This window comes from Schistocerca gregaria, chromosome 8 (assembly GCF_023897955.1).
Source record: "Schistocerca gregaria isolate iqSchGreg1 chromosome 8, iqSchGreg1.2, whole genome shotgun sequence".
Taxonomy (NCBI): Eukaryota; Metazoa; Arthropoda; class Insecta; order Orthoptera; family Acrididae; genus Schistocerca; species Schistocerca gregaria.
The window spans coordinates 274,427,094-274,452,537 of NC_064927.1; the positions used below are offsets into that span (position 1 = coordinate 274,427,094).

General features: G+C 40.3%; 1 protein-coding gene across 3 annotated transcripts in view; it reads left to right on the forward strand.

Moving 5' to 3' along the window:
• LOC126284737 (codanin-1) overlaps nucleotides 1–25,444 on the forward strand; it is a 157,654-nt gene that overhangs the window by 98,641 nt on the left and 33,569 nt on the right. For all 3 annotated transcript variants that reach the window (XM_049983875.1, XM_049983874.1, XM_049983876.1), the window contains exon 9: nucleotides 25,168–25,380. In XM_049983875.1, the coding sequence (XP_049839832.1) occupies nucleotides 25,168–25,380 (213 nt within the window). The remainder of the gene's footprint in view (nucleotides 1–25,167; nucleotides 25,381–25,444) is intronic.

Below are 25,444 nucleotides of genomic sequence, written 5' to 3' on the forward strand. Positions count from 1 at the left end.
TGTCAAAACATTGTGCCTAAAATGGAAACAATGCAGAACACCTGGAAGCACAGTATTTATCAGTCATGCTGAGAAAACCCGAGAGATAATGATATAGAACTATAATTATGTACATCTTTCCACTGATTCTTCTTTTTTTCTTTCACTAGGTACCTTTCATTGCTCCAGTAATGTATGATAAACTTTTGCAAGAAGGGGACCAAGTTCATTCGCATAATCTCTGTAGTATGTCACTGGTATCTTGTCCAGATCATTTGTCTTTCCTCTATTAAATTATTGTATTTGCTTTCCTCTGTGATCAGTTATCTCAAAGTCTTCCATTTCAGCATTCATGCAATGATTGTAAGTAGGAATCATACTGTGATCTTCCATGGTGAAACAGTTTACGAAGACTGAATTCAGTACTTCAGCCTTCTCTCTGTCATCTTCCATTTCTGTGCTAATATGATCACTGAAAAACTAAATAAATGATATCAATCCATTTACTGACTTTACACAAGACTAAAATTTCCTTGTGTTTTTATTCGATCAAAAGCTAAAATTTTGCTTCAGAATTCATTGAACACTCCTCACAATGCTCTTCTTATGGTTATTTTTACATCATTTGGATGTAGTTTGACATCTAGGCTTTGCCTTTGCTTAAACTTGTGATGAACATCAGCTTTATAATGTGCCTGTTAAACAATGGTGGGTCATTCCCAACCTTTAAAGCCTTGCTCAGTGCATACTCCTCTAAGAGGCACTGAACAAATCTGATCATAATTCATAGTTTATGAAATATATGTCAAAGCTTAAGAAATTGTACAAATAATGGAAATTAAAGAGGTGGACCTGGATAATTTGAAAGGACCCTAGATAATTGAGAGTTTCAGAAGGAGCATTAGACAATACTTAACTGGAATAGGGGAAGGGACTACAGTAGAAGACAAATGGGCTGTTTGAGAGATGAAACGGTGAAGATAGCAGAGATCGAACAGGTAAAAAGAAATATCATAGTATAAAATCCTTAGACAACACAGGAAATACCAAATTTAATTGATAAAAGTATAAAATATAAAAATGCAACAAATAAAGCAGGCGAAAGGGAACGCAAATGTCTAAAACTAAGATTGGCAGAATGTGCAAAATGGCCAAACTGGAATGGATAGGAGACAGATGCAAGGTTTTAGAGGCTTGTATAACCAGGGAAAAGATAGCTACTGCCTATAGGAAATTAAAAAGATCTTTAGAGGAAGCAGAAGCAGCAGTATTAATATCAAATGCTCAGATCACGAGTCACTACTAAGCAAAGAAGGGAAAGGTGAAAGATGGAAAGAAGGGCCCCTAGAAGGAAAGTGAAGGAGACAATATTATAGAAAAGGAGGAGGAAGTAGATGAAGATGAGATGGGAGTTATGATACTGAGAGAAGTATTTGACAGAACACTGAAGTCAAAACAAGTGTCCTGGAGTACATGACATTCCCTCAGAGTTATTGAGATCCTTGAAAGAGGCAGTCATAATAAAACATTCCACCTGGTGTGCAAGATGCCTGAGACAGGAAACTAATCCTTAGACTTAAAGAGCTGATCTATCAGTTTAGTCAGTCACAGTTGCAAAATACTGACTCAAATTACTTACAGAAGAATGTAAACATTAGTAAAAGCCAACTTCAGGGAAGGTAAGTCCAGCTTTTTTTTAGATATGTAGGGACATGTAAGCCTAGAAGATAGGTTAAAGAAGAAAAATCTATATTTATAGCATTTGTGGACTTACAGAAAACTTTTGAAAATGTAGATTGGGATACACTCTTTGAAGTTCTGAAGGTAACTGGACAAAATACAGGGATCAAATGTTATTTGCACATAGTACAGAAACCAGACTGCAATTACAACAGCTGAAGGACATGAAAGGGAAGCCATAGTTGAGAGCGGAGTGAGACAGGATTTTAGCCTATCCCTGATGCTATTCAGTCTCTAAATTGAACAAGCTGTGAAGAAAACCAGAAAGAAATTTCAAAAAGGAGTTAAAGTTCAGGGAGAAGAAATAAAACTTTAAGGTTTGCCTATGACATTGTAATTCTGAGGGATACTGCAAAGGACTTAGAAGAGCAGTTGGACAGGATACTGTCTTGAAAAGAGGTTATATGATGAGCATCAGCAAAAGTAAAATAAGGGTAATAGAATGTAGTCAAATGAAATAAAGTGATGAGGTTTGCTATTTGGGCAGTAAAATAACTGATTATAGCTGAAGTATAGAGGATTTAAAATGCAAATTGGCTATAACAAGGACAGCATCTCTGAAAAGGAGGAATGTGTTAACATTGAATATAAATTTAAGTATTAGGAGATATTTTCCAAAGGTATTTGTATGGAGTGCAAGCTTGTATGGAAGGGAAGAGTGGGTGACAAGCTGCTCAGAAAAGAAGAGAATAGAAGCTTTTGAAATACTGTGTTACAGAAGAATGCTGAAGATCAGGTGGATAGATCATGTAACTAATGAGGAGGTACTGAATCAAATTTGGAGAAAATAAATCTATGACAAAACTTGACTAAAAGAAGGGAGTGGTTGATAGAGCATATTCTAAAGCATCTAAGAATTTTCAGTTTGATATTGAGGGAAATGTGGGTAAAAATTGTAGAGGAAGACAAAGGGATGAATAGTCAACAGGTTCAAAGGGATGTAGGTTGCAGTAGTTATTTGGAGATTAACTGGCTTGCACAGGATAGACTAGCACAGAGAGCTGTATCAAGAACTAGTCATCAAACTGAAGACAACTACAGCAAGTCGGATAATTTTCTAACGGTCCTTGTAATGCCAATAGCCAGTGATGGTCTTCTGTATTAAATAACTCAAAAAGTTTAGGTCTGTTTGTTGCTAAGAGCTCTAAGGTATTACCCTCTAACTAACTGCTCGAAGTAATTTTCAGACAAGACATTCAAAACAGTGTCATATGAATCCCTTCTCTTTCCCCAATTCTGATCATATGACTCTTGTATTCTTCAGCGGCAAATTGAAGTCGCACCTTATTCAAATCAAGATAAATTTCTGGAAGTTCTCTCTGAAGTGCTCTGGCACTACAGCTCCTGAATTAATTGTTTTATGAAAGCATCCAGTTACTATGTTTGACCTGATTTCAATATTTAATGTCATCCATATCATTTCGCACTCGGAATCCCTGATAACCTCACTGCATATTACTGCATTCTGTACTGCAATACATACACTGCTATGATTGTTATATAACCTGTCCTTGCAATATATGTATTTCAATCTGAATTTCAGATTTCTTTGCTATTCAACTAACTTTCGGCTCCTAATCTGGGCATTATTTTCTTTAATGAGTTTGACTGCCTATGAGACCTTGGTAAGACCTTGGTCCTCCTGCAGTTTACTGTAATCATATTAACCTCTTCTCTTTCCTATCTACAAGGATGAATGTTCTTTGACAGTAATATGTTTGCTCTGTCTTCGATTTTGCAGATTCTTCTAACCTTTTTTTTTAAAAAAAAAAAAAAAAAAACCTCATGTGCTTATTACATGTACCTCTGCTATCTGTGTACCTGCTTTCTTTGTGTAGTGCATGCCTGATCCTACAATTCCCCACCCTGTATAGGAGATCAAGAAATTCCCATCCTCGGCTTCAAATCAGAGAACTGCGATAAACTCTAGGTACAGTGTTACAAATAGTGGGCTGAGCCGGCACACCATGTGCAATGCTATCTTCCATCACCAGCTCAGCCAAGTATTTAAACTAACCAAAGATGGCTTCAAAATCCAAATGTCAGGTGTCATTCATTCCAACATGAGCCACTGATAGCATCTGGTTGTACCAGTGCATTTGTGAGTAGCAGAGACAGAAATATATTTATTCCCACATACGCTCGATAACAGCTTACAATTACATAAACTTGAATGCATGCACATTGTAAAGAAAAGGACACCAAAAACAAGCTACATCAATACAGCTTGAAACTGCCACTGCATGGCGCGACTATGCACCACTGTATATTTGTGAGAACAAAAAAAAAAAAAGTTTACTGAGCAAGGTGGCACAGTGTTTAGTACACTGGACTTGCATTTGGGAGGACAATGGTTCAACCCCACATCCGGCCATCCTGATTTGGGTTTTCCGTGCTTTCCCTCTATCACTCCAGGCAAATGCTGGGATGCTTCCATTGAAATGGTATGGCCGAATTCTTTCCCTGTCCTTCCTTAATCTGATGAGACCAGTGACCTCACTGTTTGGTCTCCTCCCCCAAACCACCCAACCCACCCCAACAAAATGTTGGAACAAGTCAGTATTTGACTCCCCATTTAGTGCTAATGATAGCACAGTGTGAATTTAACACACTATCCCAACCCCGATCCTTGATGTTGGTCTCAGTGTCGCAGTGCTGGAACACCTCTTGTTGCTGATCCTTCTTGATCTGATCCAGTGTGACTGTGTTGTTTTTACCATAGATCATTATGTGGAAAGTATAGCTGCCCCTACTGACTACCGGAAATGGTCCATCATACAGTGCCTGCAATGGCTTATGCACTGTATCATTGTGTATGAACACATGCGTGCCCTTGTCTAGCTCTGCTAGAATGAACAAGTGTCTTTTAAAACTGGTTTCTAGGCATTGTCAGTCTTAGATGGTGTATATGTTCTATTCTTAATTGGGTGGTGAAGTCTGAGGCAGTGATAGTCACCTGCTAAGGTGCGCAAAAACTCTGCAGCCAAGTGTAACATTTGTCCATATACTAGTTCTACCACTGTTCTCTTCAGATTACTCTTAAATGACATTTGTTGACTTAAACACAACAGGCAATGTTTCTGTCCAGTTCAGCATTGTGAGGCATCTTGGTGCTGCCTGTAACTGCCGATAAAGATGCTCAACTGTGCCATTTTATGTGGGTTGGTATGCTGTGGTGCATATGTGCTTCATACCTAACAATGTTGTCAAGATTCTGAAGAAGTAAGCTTCAAATTTCCATCTCTGATCAGTGGTAATTTTCAGCAGGGCTCCGAACTGGACAATCCAGCCATGAAAAAAAAATGTTTGTGCTACAGCTTCTGCCTTGAGGTCCTGCCATCTGGTGAACATGTCTACCACCAAGAGGCAATAACTGTCCTTCCAATGTTGTGAGTGGGCCTAAAATGTCAGTATCACATGTTCAAAATATGGGTTTGGCAAAAGAAATGTATTAATGGTGCCCTGACATGCCATGTAATTTTATTCCTCTTGCATGCCACACATCACTTTACAAATGCTTTACAGTCTGTGTGCATACTTGGCCATAAAAGGTTCTGTTTGACTAATCTGACCTTGTCCCTTACTCTTGGTTATGCCCAGTTGTGCATTGATGCTATTGCTTGTACTCTGATTTGCTGTGTCGCAAATGAGCGTATCTTTCCTCCTGCTGTGTCACAGTATAACTCTACATTTGCTTCTGGTGAAGTCACTAACTGTAACCTCAATCATTTTTATTGTTGCAATAAATCACACAGCTTATTATCACGTTGTTGCGCATGCACAAGGGTATTATAGTCAGTGGCATTTGCCACTGCTTCCACACATGCAGTGTTATCTGCTACCACATACACTGTTTGTCTCACGCAGGCTGGTGTGGGGAGGGAAGAACTATCTACATCTACATCTACATGATTACTCTGCAATTCACATTTAAGTGCTTGGCAGAGGGTTCATCGAACCACAACCATACTATCTCCCTACCATTCCACTCCCGAACAGCGCGCGGGAAAAACGAACACCTAAACCTTTCTGTTTGAGCTCTGATTTCTCTTATTTTATTTTGATGATCATTCCTACCTATATCGGTTGGGCTGAACAAAATATTTTCGCATTCGGAAGAGAAAGTTGGTGACTGAAATTTCGTAAATAGATCTCACCGTGACGAAAAACTTCTTTGCTTTAATGACTTCCACCCCAACTTGCGTATCATATCTGCCACACTCTCTCCCCTGTTACGTGATAATGCACCCTTTCGATGTCCTCCGTCAATCCCACCTGGTAAGGATCCCACACCGCGCAGCAATATTCTAACAGAGGACGAACGAGTGTAGTGTAAGCTGTCTCTTTAGTGGGCTTGTTGCATCTTCTAAGTGTCCTGCCAATGAAACGCAACCTTTGGCTCGCCTTCCCCACAATATTATCTATGTGGTCTTTCCAACTGAAGTTGTTCGTAATTTTTACACCCATGTACTTAGTTGAATTGACAGCCATGAGAATTGTACTATTTAGCAAGTAATCGAATTCCATCGGATTTCTTTTGGAACTCATGTGGATCACCTCACACTTTTCGTTATTTAGCATCAATTACCACCTGCCACACCACACAGCAATCTTTTCTAAATCGCTTTGCAACCGATACTGGTCTTCGGATGAACTTACTAAACGGTAAATTACAGCATCATCTGCAAACAACCTAAGAGAACTGCTCAGATTTTCACCCAGGTCATTTATATAGATCAGGAACAGCAGAGGTACCAGGACGCTTCCCTGGGGAACACCTGATATCACTTCAGTTTTACTCGATGATTTGCCGTCTATTACTGCGACCTTCCTGACAAGAAATCAAGAATCCAGTTGCACAACTGAGATGATACCCCATAGGCCCGCAGCTTGATTACAAGTCGCTTGTGAGGAATGGTGTCAAAAGCTTTCCGGAAATCTAGAAATACAGAATCAACTTGAGATCCCCTGTCGATAGCGGCCATTACTTCATGCGAATAAAGAGTTGCACAAGAACGATGTTTTCTGAAACCATGCTGATTACGTATCAATAGATCGTTCCCTTCGAGGTGATTCATAATGTTTGAATACAGTATATGTTCCAAAATCCTACTGCAAACCGACGTCAATGATTTAGATCTGTAGTTCGATGGATTACTCCTACTACCCTTCTTAAACACTGGTGCGACCTGCTTATGAGTTATGAATCTCTCAATTGCTGTTGCTGCTATATCTTTGAATTTGAGCCACATCTCGTCTACATTTGCATAGTTAGTTCAGAAGGAATGGAGATTGTCTCTTAGCAAGGCTTCTAGTGACACTTTATCCACTTTTTTAAATAAAATTATTTTGCATTTGTTTCTGATGGATTTGGAAGAAATGGTATTGAGCCTAGCTATAATGACCTTGTGAGCACTAATCCCTGTATCAGTCATGATGCTCTCTATTAGCTCTGGATTGTTTGTGGCTAAGAGGTCAAGTGTGTTTTCGCAACCATTTACAATTCGCGTGGGTTCGTGGACTAACTGGTCGAAATAATTTCCGGAGAAAGCATTTAGGACCATCTCGGAAGATGTTTTCTGCGCACCACCGGTTTTGAACAAGTATTTTTGCCAACATATCGAGGGAAGGTTGATGTCCCCACCAACTATAAGCGTTTGAGTGGGGTATTTATTTGTTACAAGACTCAATTTTCTCTGAACTGTTCAGCAATTAAATCATCGGAGTCTGGGGGTCAGTAGAAGTAGCCAGTTATTAACTTAGTTCGGCCACTAAGTATAACCTCCACCCATAGCAATTCACACGGAGTATCTACTTCGACTTCACTACAAGATAAACCACTACTGACAGACACAGGCACTCCTCCTCCAATTCTGCCTAATCTATCTTTCCTGAACACCGTCTGAGACTTTGTAAAAATTTCTGCAGAACTTATTTCAGGCTTTAGCCAGCTTTCTATACCTATAACGATTTCAGCTTCTGTGCTTTCTATTAGTGCTTGAAGCTCAGGGACTTTCCCAACACAACTACAACAATTTACAACGAAAATTCCGACTGTTCCTTGATCCAAGCACATCCTGTATTTGCCATGCACCCTTCGAGATTGCAGCCCACCCCATACTTTCCCGAGGCCTTCTAATCTAAAAAACCGCCCAGTCCATGCCACACAGCCTTCGCTACCAGTGTAGCCGCCAGCTGAGTGTAGTGAACTCCTGACCTATTCAGCGGCACCCGAAACCCCAACACCCTATGGCGCAAGTCAAGGAATCTGCAGCCAATACGGTTGCAAACCCATCTGAGCCTCTGATTCAGACCCTTCACCCGGCTCTGCACCAAAGGTCCGCAGTCGGTTCTGTCAACGATGCTGCAGATGGTGAACTCTGCCTTCATCTCGTAAGCAAGACCGGCAGCCTTCACCAAATTAGATAGCTGCTGGAATCCAGAGAGAATTTCCTCAGATCCAAAGCAACACACGTCATTAGTGCCGACATGTGCCACCACCTGCAGCTGGCTGCACCCTGTGCTCTTCATGGCATCCGGAAGGACCCTTTCCACATCAAGAATGACTCCACCCAGAATGCACACGGAGTGCACACTGGATTTCTTCCCCTCCTTAGCCGCCATATCCCTAAGGGCCCCCATTACGTGCCTGACATTGGAGCTCCCAACTACCAATAAGCCCACCCTCTGCGATTGCCCGGACCTTGAAGGCTGAGAATCATCCTCTGAAACAGGGCAGGCTGCTGCATCTGGCTCAGCCAGAGACAGCACCTGAAACCTGTTTGTCAGACGCACCGGGGAGGCTTTCTGATCAGCCTCCTGGGACGTCTTTTGCTGCCTGCCACGCCTTGGAATGACCTCCCAATCAACCACAGGCGAGGACTCAGCCCCACTGCGGGCAGCAACCGGGGCAACCACAGCAGCAGCCGGATCTGGGGACAGACGGGACGAGGTTGTCATCCCCGAGATACCCAAGTCCGGCTTCCCGCAGTGGTACCCATTGGCAACAGCCTCAAGCTGCACGACCGAAGTCAGCACCGCCTGCAGCTGTGAGGGAAGGGATACCAACTCAGCCCTCATCCAAACACAGCAATCACAGTCCCTGTCCATTCTAATCGCCGTTGAACAACAGTTACTGAAACACAAGTCCGTGCCTAGATAACGCAAGGGAAACACGCAAAGAATGTGTGAACTAATGTGTACTAATGCCTAAAGACTGCACTACAATCTGCCTGAATTTACGATTACAGTAACAAACTTGAAATTACACATCCTATAAATAAGTGAGCTAGAAGTATACAACTTGCTGCTGACAGCTGCTTATCCAACGGCGGCAGGAAGCACACTGGCTGTGACCAACCGACAATGGCCGTTCAAAACAAAAACAGAAGACAAACGACTATGCAAATTTACACTATTCAGGTACTAAAGCGCAATGCTAAAACTCTCAAATACTATAATACACCCAAAATGTATGAATTAAACAATGCAATTGCCCAAAAACACGGAAAGAAATTAAGAATTAAACTATGTAACAAATAAGTGAGCTAGAAGTATACGACTTGCTGCCGGCAGCTGCTTATCCAACGGCGGCAGGGATGCCAACGTGAGGTCTGGAACATGACAAGGAATTAGAATTCAGAAAGCGGACGGAATTAGTTTCATACTTAACTTAATGATTAATATCGCTCTTGACGATACATGATTCACAATGTTATCTGTACAGATTATAGTAACTGAATATGGCACCTTGCTAGGTCGTAGCAAATGATGTAGCTGAAGGCTATGCTAAACTGTCATCTCTGCAAATGAGAACATATGTAGATAGTGAACCATCGCTAGCAAAGTTGGCTGTACAACTGGGGCGAGTGCTAGGGAGTCTCTCTAGACTAGACCTGTCGTGTGGCAGCGCTTGGTCTGCAATCACTGATAGTGGCGAGATGCGGGTCCAACATTTATTAATGGACCGCGGCTGATTTAAAGGCTATCACCTAGTGTCTGGCGGTGACACCACATTGTTTCTACACGTGGAAGTGCTTTAGATGGAACATTTAGCTTTCCTTCCACATGCACAATGCACATCGTGAATTGGCTGGTGTCGCAGCTGCCTAGGTGACGCTTTCTCTGGCTTTACCTTAAATTCATAGGTAGGTGGTTTATGGTCCGTGTAGATGGTGCACTGTTGCCCTTCTAATACATATCTGAATTTTTTGACTACAGAGTAAGCAGCATGCAATTCACAATTGTACGTTGCCCAGTGTTGCTGAGATGGCGACAAATGCAATGGGCTGCCAATACTGATCAATCAGTTGCTGAAATGCAGCAGCAATGGCAGTTTCATTGCTACAGTGTCCGATTCATGGTCCAATTGAAAAGTGGCATACACTTTTATGCATCATTACCAAAATTCCTGTGATGCCAACTCATTGTAGTAATGAGTAATGTTGTCATTGACTTTTATATTGTTTATAAAGCAGCTACCTTTGTGGTCAGTTCTGGAAGTTGCGATTGCAGGGTGGCTAATGTCACCTGGGCACATTTTTGTGTCACACTACCAATGTTGAGACACATGATACAGGATACATTTTAAATATCCGGTCAGTCATTTGTGCCAGTGTGTTAAAATTGCCCGCACACTCCATGAGAATTTTTCAGGTGTCTGGTGGCAATCAAGACAATCATATATTCTGTAGCACTTCATCACTTGCAATGTTACTTGCCCATGTCCATAAATGTTTTAGGAGATGCGACAGAGTGTGATATAAGAGCTCCTCAGTGTGCAAAAACCTTTCTAACCATTTTGCTTCTGATTGTAACAAGAGTGCGACCAATGCATTTTTGATTGATCCATACTATTTGGTATATGTTGGCATGGCTAGAATAGCCCAGACTTCTGTTGCTAGATCCTCCATAAGCGCTGGAACCACACAGCTATATTTAGTCTCACTGTCGATATTTGTGCGAGGGCAAACTGACTTTGTAGCTGGGCAATCAATAATATAGGATTATGGTGCCAGAATGGTGGGGGTTTTATCGTCATCTTATTAATTGCATTACCAGCTGCTGATCCAGTTGTGACTAGTGAGTCATTAATTCCCTTGTGGGAATAAGTGCAGTGTGACTTGCGTGGAAGTTACGATTGCCCATGTTGCAAAGCTGCGCAAAACATTGAAGCCGACGCAGATGTGTTGTAGTCTGCCAGGGTCTCCAAATATGTGGGTAACGGAGAAAACAAGATATTTATTCCCATATATACTCGATAACAGCTCAGTTATACAAACATGAATGCATGCGCAATGTAAAGCATGGAATAACTGAAAGAAGAGTAAACCAAAGAACGACTACATCAGTACAGCTTGAAACTGCTATCACACAGAATGATTATGCACCACTGTACATTTGCAAGGACAATATATCAGAAGAGGTCACCACACATTTCCAATATGTCCTCCAAGCAAACATACCCAGTGCACACTGGCCTTCCTTCCCAGTCTGCCTCCTGTTTCTCTGAGGGACACCATTACCCATCTAAAACATCCAACTTCCAGTGACTAGCCTACCCACCTTCTACGCATGTCCGAGCCTGGCAGGAAAATCAACCCCTGGTCTAACACAGGCTGTCCCCGTGCTGGTGCAGGTGCAGGTTATCAACACTGGATAGCACCTTGTACCTGTTGCTAAGGCATAATGTGACAGCCATTCAGCCAGTTCCCACTTTTATCCTCTGACCAGACACAAGTGAATGAAGATGCAGTGACAACAGGATTTCCCATAAATTCTGCTTTACCACCACGACATGAAAGGTGATGGAGCTTTCACCATTGGTACCCCATTGTCATTGCTGCTTAGAGCAGAGCTTGAAGCCTGTTGTTGGTGGCCAGTGCGAGTGTTAGTTCTTTGCCAACAGTAGCCAATTCTCCTTGTGTCCACACCTAACAAGCACAGTTCCTATCTATTTCATACTTCGTGATGTTGTTGTTGTCTTCAGTCCTGAGACTGGTTTGATGCAGCTCTCCATGTTACTCTCTCCTGAGCAAGCTTCTACATCTCCCAGTACCAACTGCAACCTACATCCTTCTGAACCTGCTTAGTGTATACATCTCTTGGTCTCCCTCTACGATTTTTACCCTCCACGCTGCCCTCCAATGCTAAATTTGTGATCCCTTGATGCCTCAAAACATGTCCTACCAACCGATCCCTTCTTCTAGTCAAGTTGTGCCACAAACTTCTCTTCTCCCCAATCCTATTCAATACCTCCTCATTAGTTATGAGATCTACCCATCTAATCTTCAGCATTCTTCTGTAGCACCACATTTCGAAAGCTTCTGTTCTCTTCTTGTCCAAACTAGTTATCGTCCATGTTTCACTTCCATACATGGCTACACTCCAAACAAATACTTTCAGAAACGATTTCCTGATACATAAATCTATATTCGATGTTAACAAATTTCTCTTCTTCAGAAACGCTTTCCTGGCCATTGCCAGTCTACATTTTATATCTCTCTACTTCGACCATCATCAGTTATTTTACTTCCTAAATAGCAAAACTCCTTTACTATTTTAAGTGTCTCATTTCCTAATCTAATTCCCTCAGAATCACCCGATTTAATTTGACTACATTCCATTATCCTCGCTTTGCTTTTGTTGATGTTCATCTTATATCCTCTTTTCAAGACACTGTCGATTCAGTTCAACTGCTCTTCCAAGTCCTCTGCCGTCCCTGACAGAATTACAATGTCATCGGCGAACCTCAATTTTTTTATTTCTTCTCCATGAATTTTAATACCTACTCCAAATTTTTCCTTTGTTTCCTTTACTGCTTACTCAATGTTGTTGTGGTCTTCAGTCCTGAAACTGGTTTGATGCAGCTCTCCATGCTACTCTATCCTGTGCAAGCTTCTTCATCTCCCAGTACCTGCTGCAACCTACATCCTTCTGAATCTGCTTAGTGTAGTCATCTCTTGGTCTCCCTCTACGATTTTTACCCTCCACGCTACTCTCCAATACTAAATTGGTGATCCCTTGATGGCTCAGAACATGTCCTACCAACCGATCCCTTCTTCTGGTCAAGTTGTGCCACAAACTTCTCTTCTCCCCAATCCGATTCAATACTTCCTCATTAGTTATGTGATCTACCCATCTAATCTTCAGCATTCTTCTGTAGCACCACATTTCGAAAGCTTCTATTCTCTTCTTGTCCAAACTATTTATCGTCCATGATTCACTTCCATACATGGCTACACTCCATACAAATACTTTCAGAAATGACTTCCTGACACTTAAATCTATACTCGATGTTAACAAACTTCTCTTCTTCAGAAACGCTTTCCTTGCCATTGCCAGTCTACATTTTATATCCTCTCTACTTTGACCAAAATCAGTTATTTTGCTCCCCAAATAGCAAAACTCCTTTACTACTTCAAGAGTCTCACTTCCTAATCTAATTCCCTCAGCATCACCTGACTTAATTCGACTACATTCCATTATCCTCGTTTTGCTTTTGTTGATGTTCATCTTATATACTCCTCTCAAGACACTGTCCATTCCATTCAACTGCTCTTCCAAGTCCTTTGCTGTCTCTGACAGAATTACGATGTCATCGGCGAACCTCAAAGTTTTTATTTCTTCTCCATGGACTTTAATACCTACTCCGAATTTTTCTTTTGTTTCCTTCACTGCTTGCGCAATATACAGATTGAATAACATCGAGGATAGACTACAGCCCTGTCTCACTCCCTTCCCAACCACTGCTTCCCTTTCATGCCCCTCGACTCTAATAACTGCCATCTGGTTTCTGTACAAATTGTAAATAGCCTTTCGCTCCCTGTATATTACCCCTGCCACCTTCAGAATTTGAAAGAGAGTATTCCAGTCAACATTGTCAAAAGCTTTCTCTAAGTCTACAAATGCTAGAAATGTAGGTTTGCCCTTCCTTAATCTAGTTTCTAAGATAAGTCGTAGGATCAGTATTGCCTCACGTGTTCCAACATTTCTACGGAATCCAAACTGATCTTCCCCGAGGTCGGCTTCTACTAGTTTCTCCATTCATCTGTAAAGAACTCGCGTTAGTATTTTGCAGCTGTGACTTATTAAACTGATAGTTCGGTAATTTTGACATCTGTCAACACCTGCTTTCTTTGGGATTGGAATTATTATATTCTTCTTGAAGTCTGAGGGTATTTCACCTGTCTCATACATCTTCTTCACCAGATGGTAGAGTTTTGTCAGGACTGGCTCTCCCAAGGCCATCAGTAGTTCCAATGGAATGTTGTCTACTCCAAGGGCCTTGTTTCGACTCAGGTCTTTCAGTGCTCTGTCAAACTCTTCACGCAGTATCATATCTCCCAGTTCATCTTCATCTACATCCTCTTCCATTTCCATAATATTGTCCTTAAGTGCATCGCCCTTGTATAGACCCTCTATATACTCCTTCCACCTTTCTGCTTTCCCTTCTTTGGTTAGAACTGGGTTTCCATCTGAGCTCTTAATATTCATACAAGTGGTCCTCTTTTCTCCAAAGGTCTCTTTAATTTTCCTGTAGGCAGTATCTATCTTACCCCTAGTGAGATAAGCCTCTACATCCTTACATTTGTCCTCTAGCCATCCCTGCTTAGCCATTTTGCACTTCATTTTTGAGACGTTTGTATTCCTTTTTGCCAGCTTCATTTACTGCATTTTTATATTTTCTCCTTTCATCAATTAAATTCAATATTTCTTCTGTTACCCAAGGATTTCTACTAGCCCTTGTCTTTTTACCTACTTGATCCTCTGCTGCCTTCATTACTTCATCCCTCAAAGCTATCCATTCTTCTTCTATTGTATTTCTTTCCCCCATTCCTGTTAATTGCTCCCTTATGCTCTCCTTGAAACTCTGTACAACCTCTGGTTCTTTCAGCTTATCCAGTTCCCATGTCCTTAAGTTCCCACCTTTTTGCAGTTTCTTCAGTTTTAACCTACAGGTCATAACCAATAGATTGTGGTCAGAGTCCACATCTGCCCCTGGAAATGTCTTACAATTTAAAACCTGGTTCCTAAATCTCTGTCTTACCATTATATAATGTATCTGATACCTTTTAGTATCTCCAGGCTTCTTCCATGTATACAGCCTTCTTTTATGATTCTTGAACCAAGTGTTAGCTATGATTAAGTTGTGCTCTGTGCAAAATTCTACCAGGCGACTTCCTCTTTCATTTCTTTGCCTCAGTCCATATTCACCTACTACGTTTCCTTCTCTCCCTTTTCCTACTACCGAATTCAAGTCACCCATGACTATTAAATTTTCGTCACACTTCACTATCTGAATAATTTCTTTTATTTGATCATACATTTCTTCAATTTCTTCGTCATCTGCAGAGCTAGTTGGCATATAAACTTGTACTACTGTAGTAGGTGTGGGCTTTGTGTCTATCTTGGCCACAATAATGCGTTCACTATGTTGTTTGTAGTAGCTTACCCGCATTCCTATTTTCCTATTCATTATTAAACCTACTCCTGCATTACCCCTATTTGATTTTGTGTTTATAACTCTCTAGTCACCTAACCAGAAGTCTTGTTCCTCCTGCCACCGAACTTCACTAATTCCCACTATATCTAACTTTAACCTATCCATTTCCCTTTTTAAATTTTCTAACCTACCTGCCCGATTAAGGGATCTGACATTCCATTCTCCGACCTGTAGAACGCCAGTTTTCTTTCTCCTGATAACGACATCCTCTTGAGTAGTCCCCGCCCGGAGATCCGAATGGGGGACTATTTTACCTCCGGAATAATTTACCCAAGAGGATGCCATCATCATTTAACCATACAGTAAAGCTGCATGTCCTCAGGAAAAATTACGGCTGTAGCTTCCCCTTGCTTTCAGCCGTTCGCAGTACCAGCACAGCAAGGCCGTTTTGGTTAGTGTTGCAAGGCCAGATCAGTCAATCATCCAGACTGTTGCCCCTGCAACTACTGAAAAGGCTGCTGCCCCTCTTCAGGAACCACACGTTTGTCTGGCCTCTCAACAGATACCCGTCCATTGTGGTTGCATCTACGGTACGGCTATCTGTATCGCTGAGGCACGCAAGCCTCCCCACCAACGGCAAGGTCCATGGTTCATGGGGTGGGGGGTCTTGCTCAATATACAGATCGAATAACGTAGGGGAGAGGTTACAACCCTGTCTCACTCCTTTCCCAACCACATCTTCCCCTTCATGCCCCTCGACTCTAAGAACTGCCATCTGGTTTCTGTACAAATTGTAAATAGCCTTTCGCTCCCTGTATTTTACCCCTGCCACCTTCAGAATTTGAAAGAGAGTATTCCAGTCAACATTGTCAAAAGCTTTCTCTAAGTCTACAGATGCTAGAAACGTAGGTTTGCCTTTTCTTAATCTTTCTTCTAAGATAAGTCGTAAGGTCAGTATTGCCTCACGTGTTCCAAGAAGAAATATCGAATTTAATTGATGAAAGGAGAAAATATAAATTTGTACAGAAACCAGATGGCAGTAATAAGAGTCGAGGGGCATGAAAGGGAAGCAGTGGTTGGGAAAGGAGTGAGACAGGGTTGTAGTCTCTCCCCGATGTTATTTAATCTGTATATTGAGCAAGCAGTAAAGGAAACAAAAGAAAAATTCGGAGTAGGTAATAAAATTCATGGAGAAGTAGTAAAAACTTTGAGGTTCGCCGATGACATTGTAATTCTGTCAGAGACGGCAAAGGTCTTGGAAGAGCAGTTGAACGGAATGGATAGTGTCTTGAAAGGAGGATATAAGATGAACATCAACAAAAGCAAAACGAGGATAATGGAATGTAGTCAAATTAATTCGGGTGATGCTGAGGGAATTAGATTAGGAAATGAGACACTTAAAGTAGTAAAGGAGTTTTGCTATTTAGGAAGTAAAATAACTGATGATGGTCGAAGTAGAGAGATATAAAATGTAGACTGGCAATGGCCAGGAAATTGTTTCTGAAGAAGAGAAATTTGTTAACATCGAATATAGATTTATGTATCAGGAAATCGTTTCTGAAAGTATTTGTTTGGAGTGTAGCCATGTATGGAAGTGAAACATGGACGATAACTAGTTTGGACAAGAAGAGAATAGAAGCTTTCGAAATGGGGTGCTACAGAAGAATGCTGAAGATAAGGTGGATAGATCACGTAACTAATGAGGAGGTATTGAATAGGATTGGGGAGAAAATAAGTTTGTGGCACAACTTGACTGGAAGAAGGGATCGGTTAGTAGGACATGTTTTGAGGCATCAAGGGATCACAAATTTAACATTGGAGGGCAGCGTGGAGGGTAAAAATCGTAGAGGGAGACCAAGAGATGAATACACTAAGCAGATTCAGAAGGATGTAGGTTGCAGTAGGTACTGGGAGATGAAGAAGCTTGCACAGGATAGAGTAGCATGGAGAGCTGCATCAAACCAGTCTCAGGACTGAAGACAACAACAACAATGTTTCTTCTGTTACCCAAGGATTTTTAGCAGCCCTCGTCTTTTTACCTACTTTATCCTCTGCTGCCTTCACTACTTCATCCCTCAGTGCTGCCCATTCTTCTTGTACTGTGTTTTTTCCCCCATTGCTGTCAATTGTTCCCTTATGCTTTCCTTGAAACTCTGTACAACCTCTGGTTCTTTCAGCTTATCCAGTTCCCATGTCCTTAAGTTCCCACCTTTTTGCAGTTTCTTCAGTTTTAACCTACAGGTCATAACCAATAGATTGTGGTCAGAGTCCACATCTGCACCTGGAAATGTCCTACAATTTAAAACCTTATTCCTAAATCTCTGTCTTACCATTACATAATCTATCTGATACCTTTTAGCATCTCCAGGATTCTTCCATGTATACAACCTTCTTTTATGATTCTTGAACCAAATGTTAGCTATGATTAAGTTATGCTCTGTGCAAAATTCTACCAGACGGCTTCCTCTTTCATTTCTTAGCCCCAATCCATAATCACCTACTATGTTTCCTTCTCTCCCTTTTCCTATTGACGAATTCCAGTCACCCATGACTATTAAATTTTCGTCTCCCTCCACTACCTGAATAATTTCTTTTATCTCATCATATATTTCATCAATTTCTTCATCATCTGCAAAGCTAGTTGGCATATAAACTTGTACTACTGTAGTAGGCATGGGCTTTGTGTCTATCTTGGCCACAATAATGCATTCACTATGCTGTTTGTAGTAGCTTACCCACACTCCTATTTTTTTATTCATTATTAAACCTACTCCTGCATTACCCGTATTTGATTTTGTATTTGTAACCCTGTATTCACCTGACCAAAAGTCTTGTTCCTCCTGCCACCGAACTTCACTAATTCCCACTATATCTAACTTTAACCTATCCATTTCCCTTTTTAAATTTTCTAAACTACCTGCCCGATTAAGGGATGTGACATTCCACGCTCCGATCCGTAGAACTTCAGTTTTCTTTCTCCTGATAACGACGTCCTCCTGAGTAGTCCCCGCCCGGAGATCCGAATGGGGGACTATTTTACCTCCGGAATATTTTACCCAAGAGGACGCCATCATCATTTAATCATACAGTAAAGCTGCATGTCCTCAGGAAAAATTACGGCTGTAGTTTCCCCTTGCTTTGAGCCGTTCGCAGTACCAGCACAGCAAGGCCGTTTTGGTTAATGTTGCAAGACCAGATCAGTCAATCATCCAGACTGTTGCCCCTGCAACTACTGAAAAGGCTGCTGCCCCTCTTCAGGAACCACATGTTTGTCTGGCCTCTCAACAGATACCCCTCCGTTGTGGTTGCACCTACGGTACGGCCATCTGTATCGCTGAGACACGCAAGCCTCCCCACCAACGGCAAAGTCCATGGTTCATGGGGGGGACTTCGTGATAACTGTATAAAATAACAAAATTGTATAGACAAATAAACCAGTCAGAACATCTTGCAGAGATACAAACAGACACAATAGAAGAGGAAAGTTACGTGACTGTGACATTATTATGTTTAACGCGATTCTGACATTATTATCTTTAAGAGTCTCACAAAATATAAACACACTACCCACATTGTCTTTTTCAGTCTCTCTTATCTCCAACAACACATTTCAGGCATACATAAATCCAGAAGCATGTTGTAAGTGTAGTTGCATAATTCAATATATTGTAAGTACTTCCTAGTGCACATTTATAAATTTTTCCTGTAATTCACAGCAGCACTGCTGCAGCATCAAAAGTGTACAAATATCATTTAATTTACAAACGACAAACTAGAAAAGTACTGTACAAGCTTTGTGATTTGAATCAGGACTTCCCAGGGTGAAGTATTCAAACACGTCATTCTTTATGATCTAAAATATTCTGAGGTGATAGTATTGGTCTAAATTGGAATATAAATGAATGTATAAATGGTTCTAACCATATAGCGGAGTTGCTGAGTCGCAGATAGGCACAATAAAAATACTGTCACAAATAAAGCTTTCGGCCAGTAAGGCCTGCATCAAAATTATACCACACACACACACACACACACACACACACACACACACACACGACTACAGTCTCAGGCAACTGAGGTCATACTGCGAGCAACAGCAGCAATGCATGATGGGAGTGGTGAAAGCCTTACTAACCGAAAGCTACATTTGTGACAGTCTTTTTATTGTGCCTATCTGCGACTCAGCAACTCCGCTATATGGTGAGTAGCAAATTTCCTTTTCATAATACTGTTTCATTCCATCCTGGATTTTCCATTGTATAAATGGTCTAGTGAATACCATTAGAAGCTCTGTGAGGCTTTGGAAATTTGACACTGCAGAAAATTGTGTGTATGTACAGGGAGACTAAAAAAAGGAATTAAGACCTAAGTGATTTAAAGTGGACCAATCACATAAAACTAATTGAAGGTAAAGCAGATGCCCAACTGAGGTTCATAACAATATTCCTAAGCAAACACAGTTCAGCCATCAAAGAATTAGCCTACTTTGGCCTGTTCTTGAGCGTTGCTTGTGAGTTTGGGGCCTGTGCTAGGTAGAATTAGTAGAGGATAGAAGATCCAGCAAGTTTCTTTAGTGTGTGTGATAGCATCACAGAGATAAAAAACACTAGTTAACAAATTTTAACTTTTTTTCTGCACTTGGTTTGTAAATGGGTGAATTTACCTAATTTTGGGGTGCTGAATACACTGGTAAAATCAGTTTTTTCTCTATGATGTCACATTCCCTAGATACACTGCAGAATAAAAATGGTAATCTCGAAAATTGACACAATTAAGTCAAACAAAAATACACATTCAGAACTATTTTGTATGTATTTATGGGCATGATGCCAATAAAAGGTCCAGATTAGTTCAGAAGATATTTTCACCTTTAATAGTCTGTGGTTTATGAAAGATGTGATGACGGAGCTCTTCTTTTGCTCGCCGCATCATCACTCTCCCTAACAAGACCCCAGCAGTAGTCACCCATTATCAAAGGCTTCCAAAGGCCTTGGTAATGGTGTTCCATGGTAAGAATTTCTTGGTGAAAGCGTTCACCATGCTCATCACTTACAGCTCCCAAATTTTCTGGAAGAAATCAAGTTGAGAATATAAAAAGTGAATTTTAACCGACATTCTACATCCCATGTTCGTATAGTTATCCAACAGATCATTCACAACATAGTTTTTGTCTTTTCTGTTACTCAAAAAGCCCTTCACAATCGTTTTAAAAAAAGTCCAAGCAGCTAATTGGATATCTGTGAGTTTGGTATCAAAGGTTGGATCTTTCAGCAATTTTCTTATTTTTGGTCCAACAAATGTACCCTCTTTTCAGCTTTGCCACACTTAATTTGGGAAACTTTTCTTTTAAGTGAGTGAAAGCATCACCTTCTTTATCAAGAGCTTTTACAAAGTTCCTGATAAGGCCCAACTTGATATCAAGGGGAGGCAAAATGATTTTATTGGGTGCAACCAATGGCATATTGTTCACATTTACGTTTCCAGGAACATATGACTTCCTTATAGGCCATTCCTTGACTGTATAGTGGTTCTTGGTGCCACGGCTGTCCAAAAGGCACAAAAAGCTGCAGTATTTCATGAATCCAGCTTGCAAACCTGTGAGGAGTGAAACAACTTTTAAATCACAGTAAAGCTGCCATTCATGATCCTTATATTTGATTGCCTTTAGCAGCAAAGCCATGGTTTCATAAGTTTCTTTCATGTCTTGTGCGTAAGCCAAAGATACTGATGGAAATGCATTGCCATTATGTTGTAGTACTGCTTTCAAGCTGGTTTTACTGGAGTCAATAAATAGTTGCCACTCCTGTGGATTATGTTTTACACCTAGCTGCATCATCAGACCATTGACACCACACTGAATTCTGCATATCAAAATATTGAGCAAAGGAAGCACCTCTTGATCTGAAACAGGAAATTTTTGTCCCTTGGGCTAGAAGGTTCCATTGTTGCAGTCTCGACCCCAAGAGTCCAGCTTGCTGTTTTGAAAGTTTTAGATCGTGAACCAAATCATTCAGTTCCTTTTGGTTAAAGAGCTGAGGCAAAGTGTCATGGTATTGAGGGCAATACTCTTCTATATGTTCAATACGTTCTGGGCCACTTGACATGGTGTCTGGTTCTGTGGCTTTCAAGTTACAGACAGGAACTGGCAACCTCTCATCATGGGGCACAGGCAAATGCACTGAAGATATATTTGGATATTTTATTTTATGTCTAGGTTTGCCTGAATTTCCCAGAATATTTTTAACACAGAAATAACAGTCTGAATGATGGTCAGTAGGCTCACTGCACACCATCAGAACAGCGAATGGCATGGCTCGGCATTTTCCTTTCAACCACTTGGCTAAGGTTGTAGTACAGGTTATTCAGGCAATATGAGATGCAAAATGTTTGTCTTGATCTCCAACAGAACAATCAAAATATAATTTATATGTCTTCTTAACCAAATCAGTGATTGGTTTTCTTTGGGCTTTTGGAGTGAATTTGCCACACACATAACATAAGTTGTCGGGGTGGTTTTCATTCTTCCCATGCCTCATTCATTCATTTGGGGGGAGGGGGGGGGGGATTGATAGAGCTACCTCAAGTAGCCTCCATTTAACCTATATTTAATCTTACTGTTCTGACTTAAATTAATAATTTAACAATTTATTGATATTCGCAATCTATTGTAATGCGCAACATTTTTGTTTATAGGGGTACAAGTAGCCACATGTCCCTCTGATAACTTTTTTACTTTATTAGGAGAGTTTCAGTATTTTACCAAGTGCAATTTTGCCAGCTTAAATTAAGTGCTGTCATTGAGTGGATGAATGAATGCCTGTCCCTTTTTATTGTTATTTTTGTATTATTTCATTTCTCCATTATTATTTGCTGTTCCATATTCATTTTTCCATTGTAGTTCTTTACTGTTTCAATTGCTCACTACACAGTGTACTCTCAATTTTTTTATATTTATATCTGTAAGTGGGGTTTGCAGTATTTTTCTGTAGCAAGCAATAAACAACGTGTCACGTGACTCTAAATACCATTTCTGTTGTTTAAACAATTGCCACGAGCCAACAGAGTACCATTTCTGTTTTTATTGGCCAGCCTATTCTGTTTAAAAAGCTTAGTTTTCTGGTGTTAATTAGCATGTAAGGATCAATGAAGTTAATTTGATAGAGCAATGAAAGAAACCTGTGTTGACATTAAAACAAAAATCAGAATTTATTGTAAAATTTGAGCAGGGGTAAACTGCTGCAAAACTAAGTGCTGATTATGGTACTGGAATGCAGACTGTTCAAGACATTTAAAAAAAAAAAAAAACCATTAAGCAGAAAATGTGGAAGTGGGACTAAAGACAGTGAATTTGCCAGTCATTGTACCACATTGCAGTGTGTTGATACTCTCCAAGGTTATATTGGTGAGAAGGACTTTCAGTAGAATGACATTATTGATCCAAGGAAAATTTGAAATGGCATTTAAAAAAAGGTCGACTACTCACAGAAGCAGACCAATTTTAAGAAATACACATTCCTACAGTACCTATATACAGAACTAGGATAAATTTTCAAATGAAAAATAGGTGGATGAAAATATTTTGATTAATTGTGTTTTTCAATTGTTCGTGCATTTTCTCCTCGACATTACCCCAAATAAGCAAAAGCATACTGTAGTTATTTCATTTCGTTGTTTTATTCATTTGTGTCTTTAAAAATGTTTTGCATACACTGTGAATGTCAAGTAAATGAGGGAATGGTTAAAGAGGAAATAGAGAGTTGTGTAAGCAAAAAGTGGTTGTAGCGTGCTTCTCTCAGAGATGCATAAACACAACAATTAAAACTTGCACTTTGGGAGCACCTCGTTCAGTTACAGACAAATAGCTATAGATATTACTTTGTAATGATATTAAAAATAGCAAGTAATGAAATGGATTAATGTATGTGAACTTTTGTGCTGACCCTCTCACACATCCCTAATTTTAATGTGATGTTGTGGCAACTTTACTGTCATTAACTTTATTTTTTATACTAAGATGGTATCTGTTCTTTCGGACATGTCCGAAAGAACATATACCATCGCTGACCATGCAGCTCGTTGGAATGAAATTACAATGAAATGTACACCCTTAGCTGCTTACAGGCGTTGACATATGTCAACGGGGACAGATGAAAATGTGTGCCCCGACTGGGACTCGAACCCGGGATCTCCTGCTTACATGGCAGACACTCTAGCCATCTGAGCCACCGAGGACACAGAGGATAGTGCGACTGCAGGGATTTATCTCTGGCATGCCTCCCGCGAAACCCACATCCTCAACGTATTGTCCCGCACTACCGAGACGTGGTCGGGGCACACACACACACACACACACACACACACACACACACACACACACACACACACACACACGGGTATTCATTTCATTGTAATTTCATTCTAACGAGCTGCATGGTCTCCAATCGTATCTGTTAGAATGAAATTACAATGAAATGAACACCCTTAGCTGCTTACAGGCGTTGCCATACGTCAACGGGGACAGATGAAAATGTCTGAAAGAACAGATACCATCTTAATATATATGTAGTTAAGGCTCACCGGCCACTTGACCATCTTCTTCTCCTGTGTGAATGCACAAACAGTGCCCGAACTCTTACAGGAATCAGCAACGCACCCCAAGTAATGAGTATAATGGGCGGGGGCACTATGAATGTAGTGCAGGACAATACATTGAGAATGTGGGTTTCGCAGGAGGTGTGACCGAGATAAGTCCCTGCAGTCACGCTATCCTCTGTGTTCTCGGTGGCTCAGATGGATAGAACGTCTGTCATGCAAGCAGGAGATCCTGTGTTCGAGTCCCAGTCGGGGTACACATTTTCATCTGTCCCCGTTGACGTATTTCAACGCCTGTAAGCAGCTAAGGGTGCTCATTTCATTGTAACTTTATTTTTTATTGCAGTTGTTACCCTGTATTAATGTATGAAGTTGATGTCACTAATCGATATAAAGTTGCCTTGTCACTTCTTTAACTTAGTAACTGAAGCAGAAATCAAGAAGGTATTCCCATTTACATTTTTCGGTTGGCAGTCTAATATCATAGACCTTTATTTTTCAGACTAATGTGTGTACTATCTATTCTTATACATTACTAAACAGCTAACCCCGTTTATGGCATTTGGTTGCAGTTGAAAGCTGCCTATGTAATGGCTTCCAGGGGCAACAAAAATTTAATTTTCTGTATTTTATGTATTTATTGACCTAATTTAAAAACTGAAATGTTGTAATATTCTGCTCATTAAGACATATAATGTTATCGTAAAGGTTTCATACAATAAAACAAGTATTACAGTTAGAAATTGTGTATACATATTGAGGCAGTGTAACTCACTATGTGCAAATACTGAGGCAACATTCATCCACTATTTGAGAATAGTGACTTGCAACAAGCTTTATGAAACTTTTTCTCACTCTCACCATGCACAAAATGATGAAGGAAGAAAGTTTATTGCTTACTACATTTACATTGTTCGTGCAGTAAAACTGCCAAATCAGACATGACATTTGAATATATTACTGCATTACTACTAACTCTATTCGCAACACATTTTACAGGTGGTATTTCAAGAATTGCATCATTTTGTAACACACAATTCATGAGATATGCTGTCATAAGCATTGAGACGTGTGAAAAACTACATTTTGCTTAAAACATAGTGCAGATTACCCAGACTGTACTCATATATTGTTTAATAATGAGAACACTTAGCGATTCCCAACAAACTACAACTTTTTTTTTACACCAAATATGCAACATATCAACTCATTTGTAAAGTAATCAGAAGTTTGAAACTGTTTAATATATGGGGACTTGAGTCATTATTGAGTTGGGGGTTTACTGGTAATCTATTAATTTTTATTTTTACATTTAAGGATGCCACAGTTTGACACATAAGGTAACTTGTACTTAAAGTACAATGCTTTTGTGTAATTTCAGTTAATTAAGAGAACTACATTGCTTATTTCAGTTGCTTCTGGAGGAAAACTTTTTCCATGGCCATCCAGCATCAATGAGGAAGACTGTAGAGTTTGTTGCAGAAAGAGTTGCATCAGCTTTCGTTAAACATATCTGCAATCAGTTACTGCCACAACAGAAAAAGAAAGATGCTGACAAAATAAGGAAATTAATAACTGAGAGTGAAAATGATAGCAGTTCAATAAATTCACCAAAAACACCAAAGGTATGTTTCTTATCTAGCTATCAGTGTCCTAACTATACATTTTCATGATACAAGAAATAGCAGT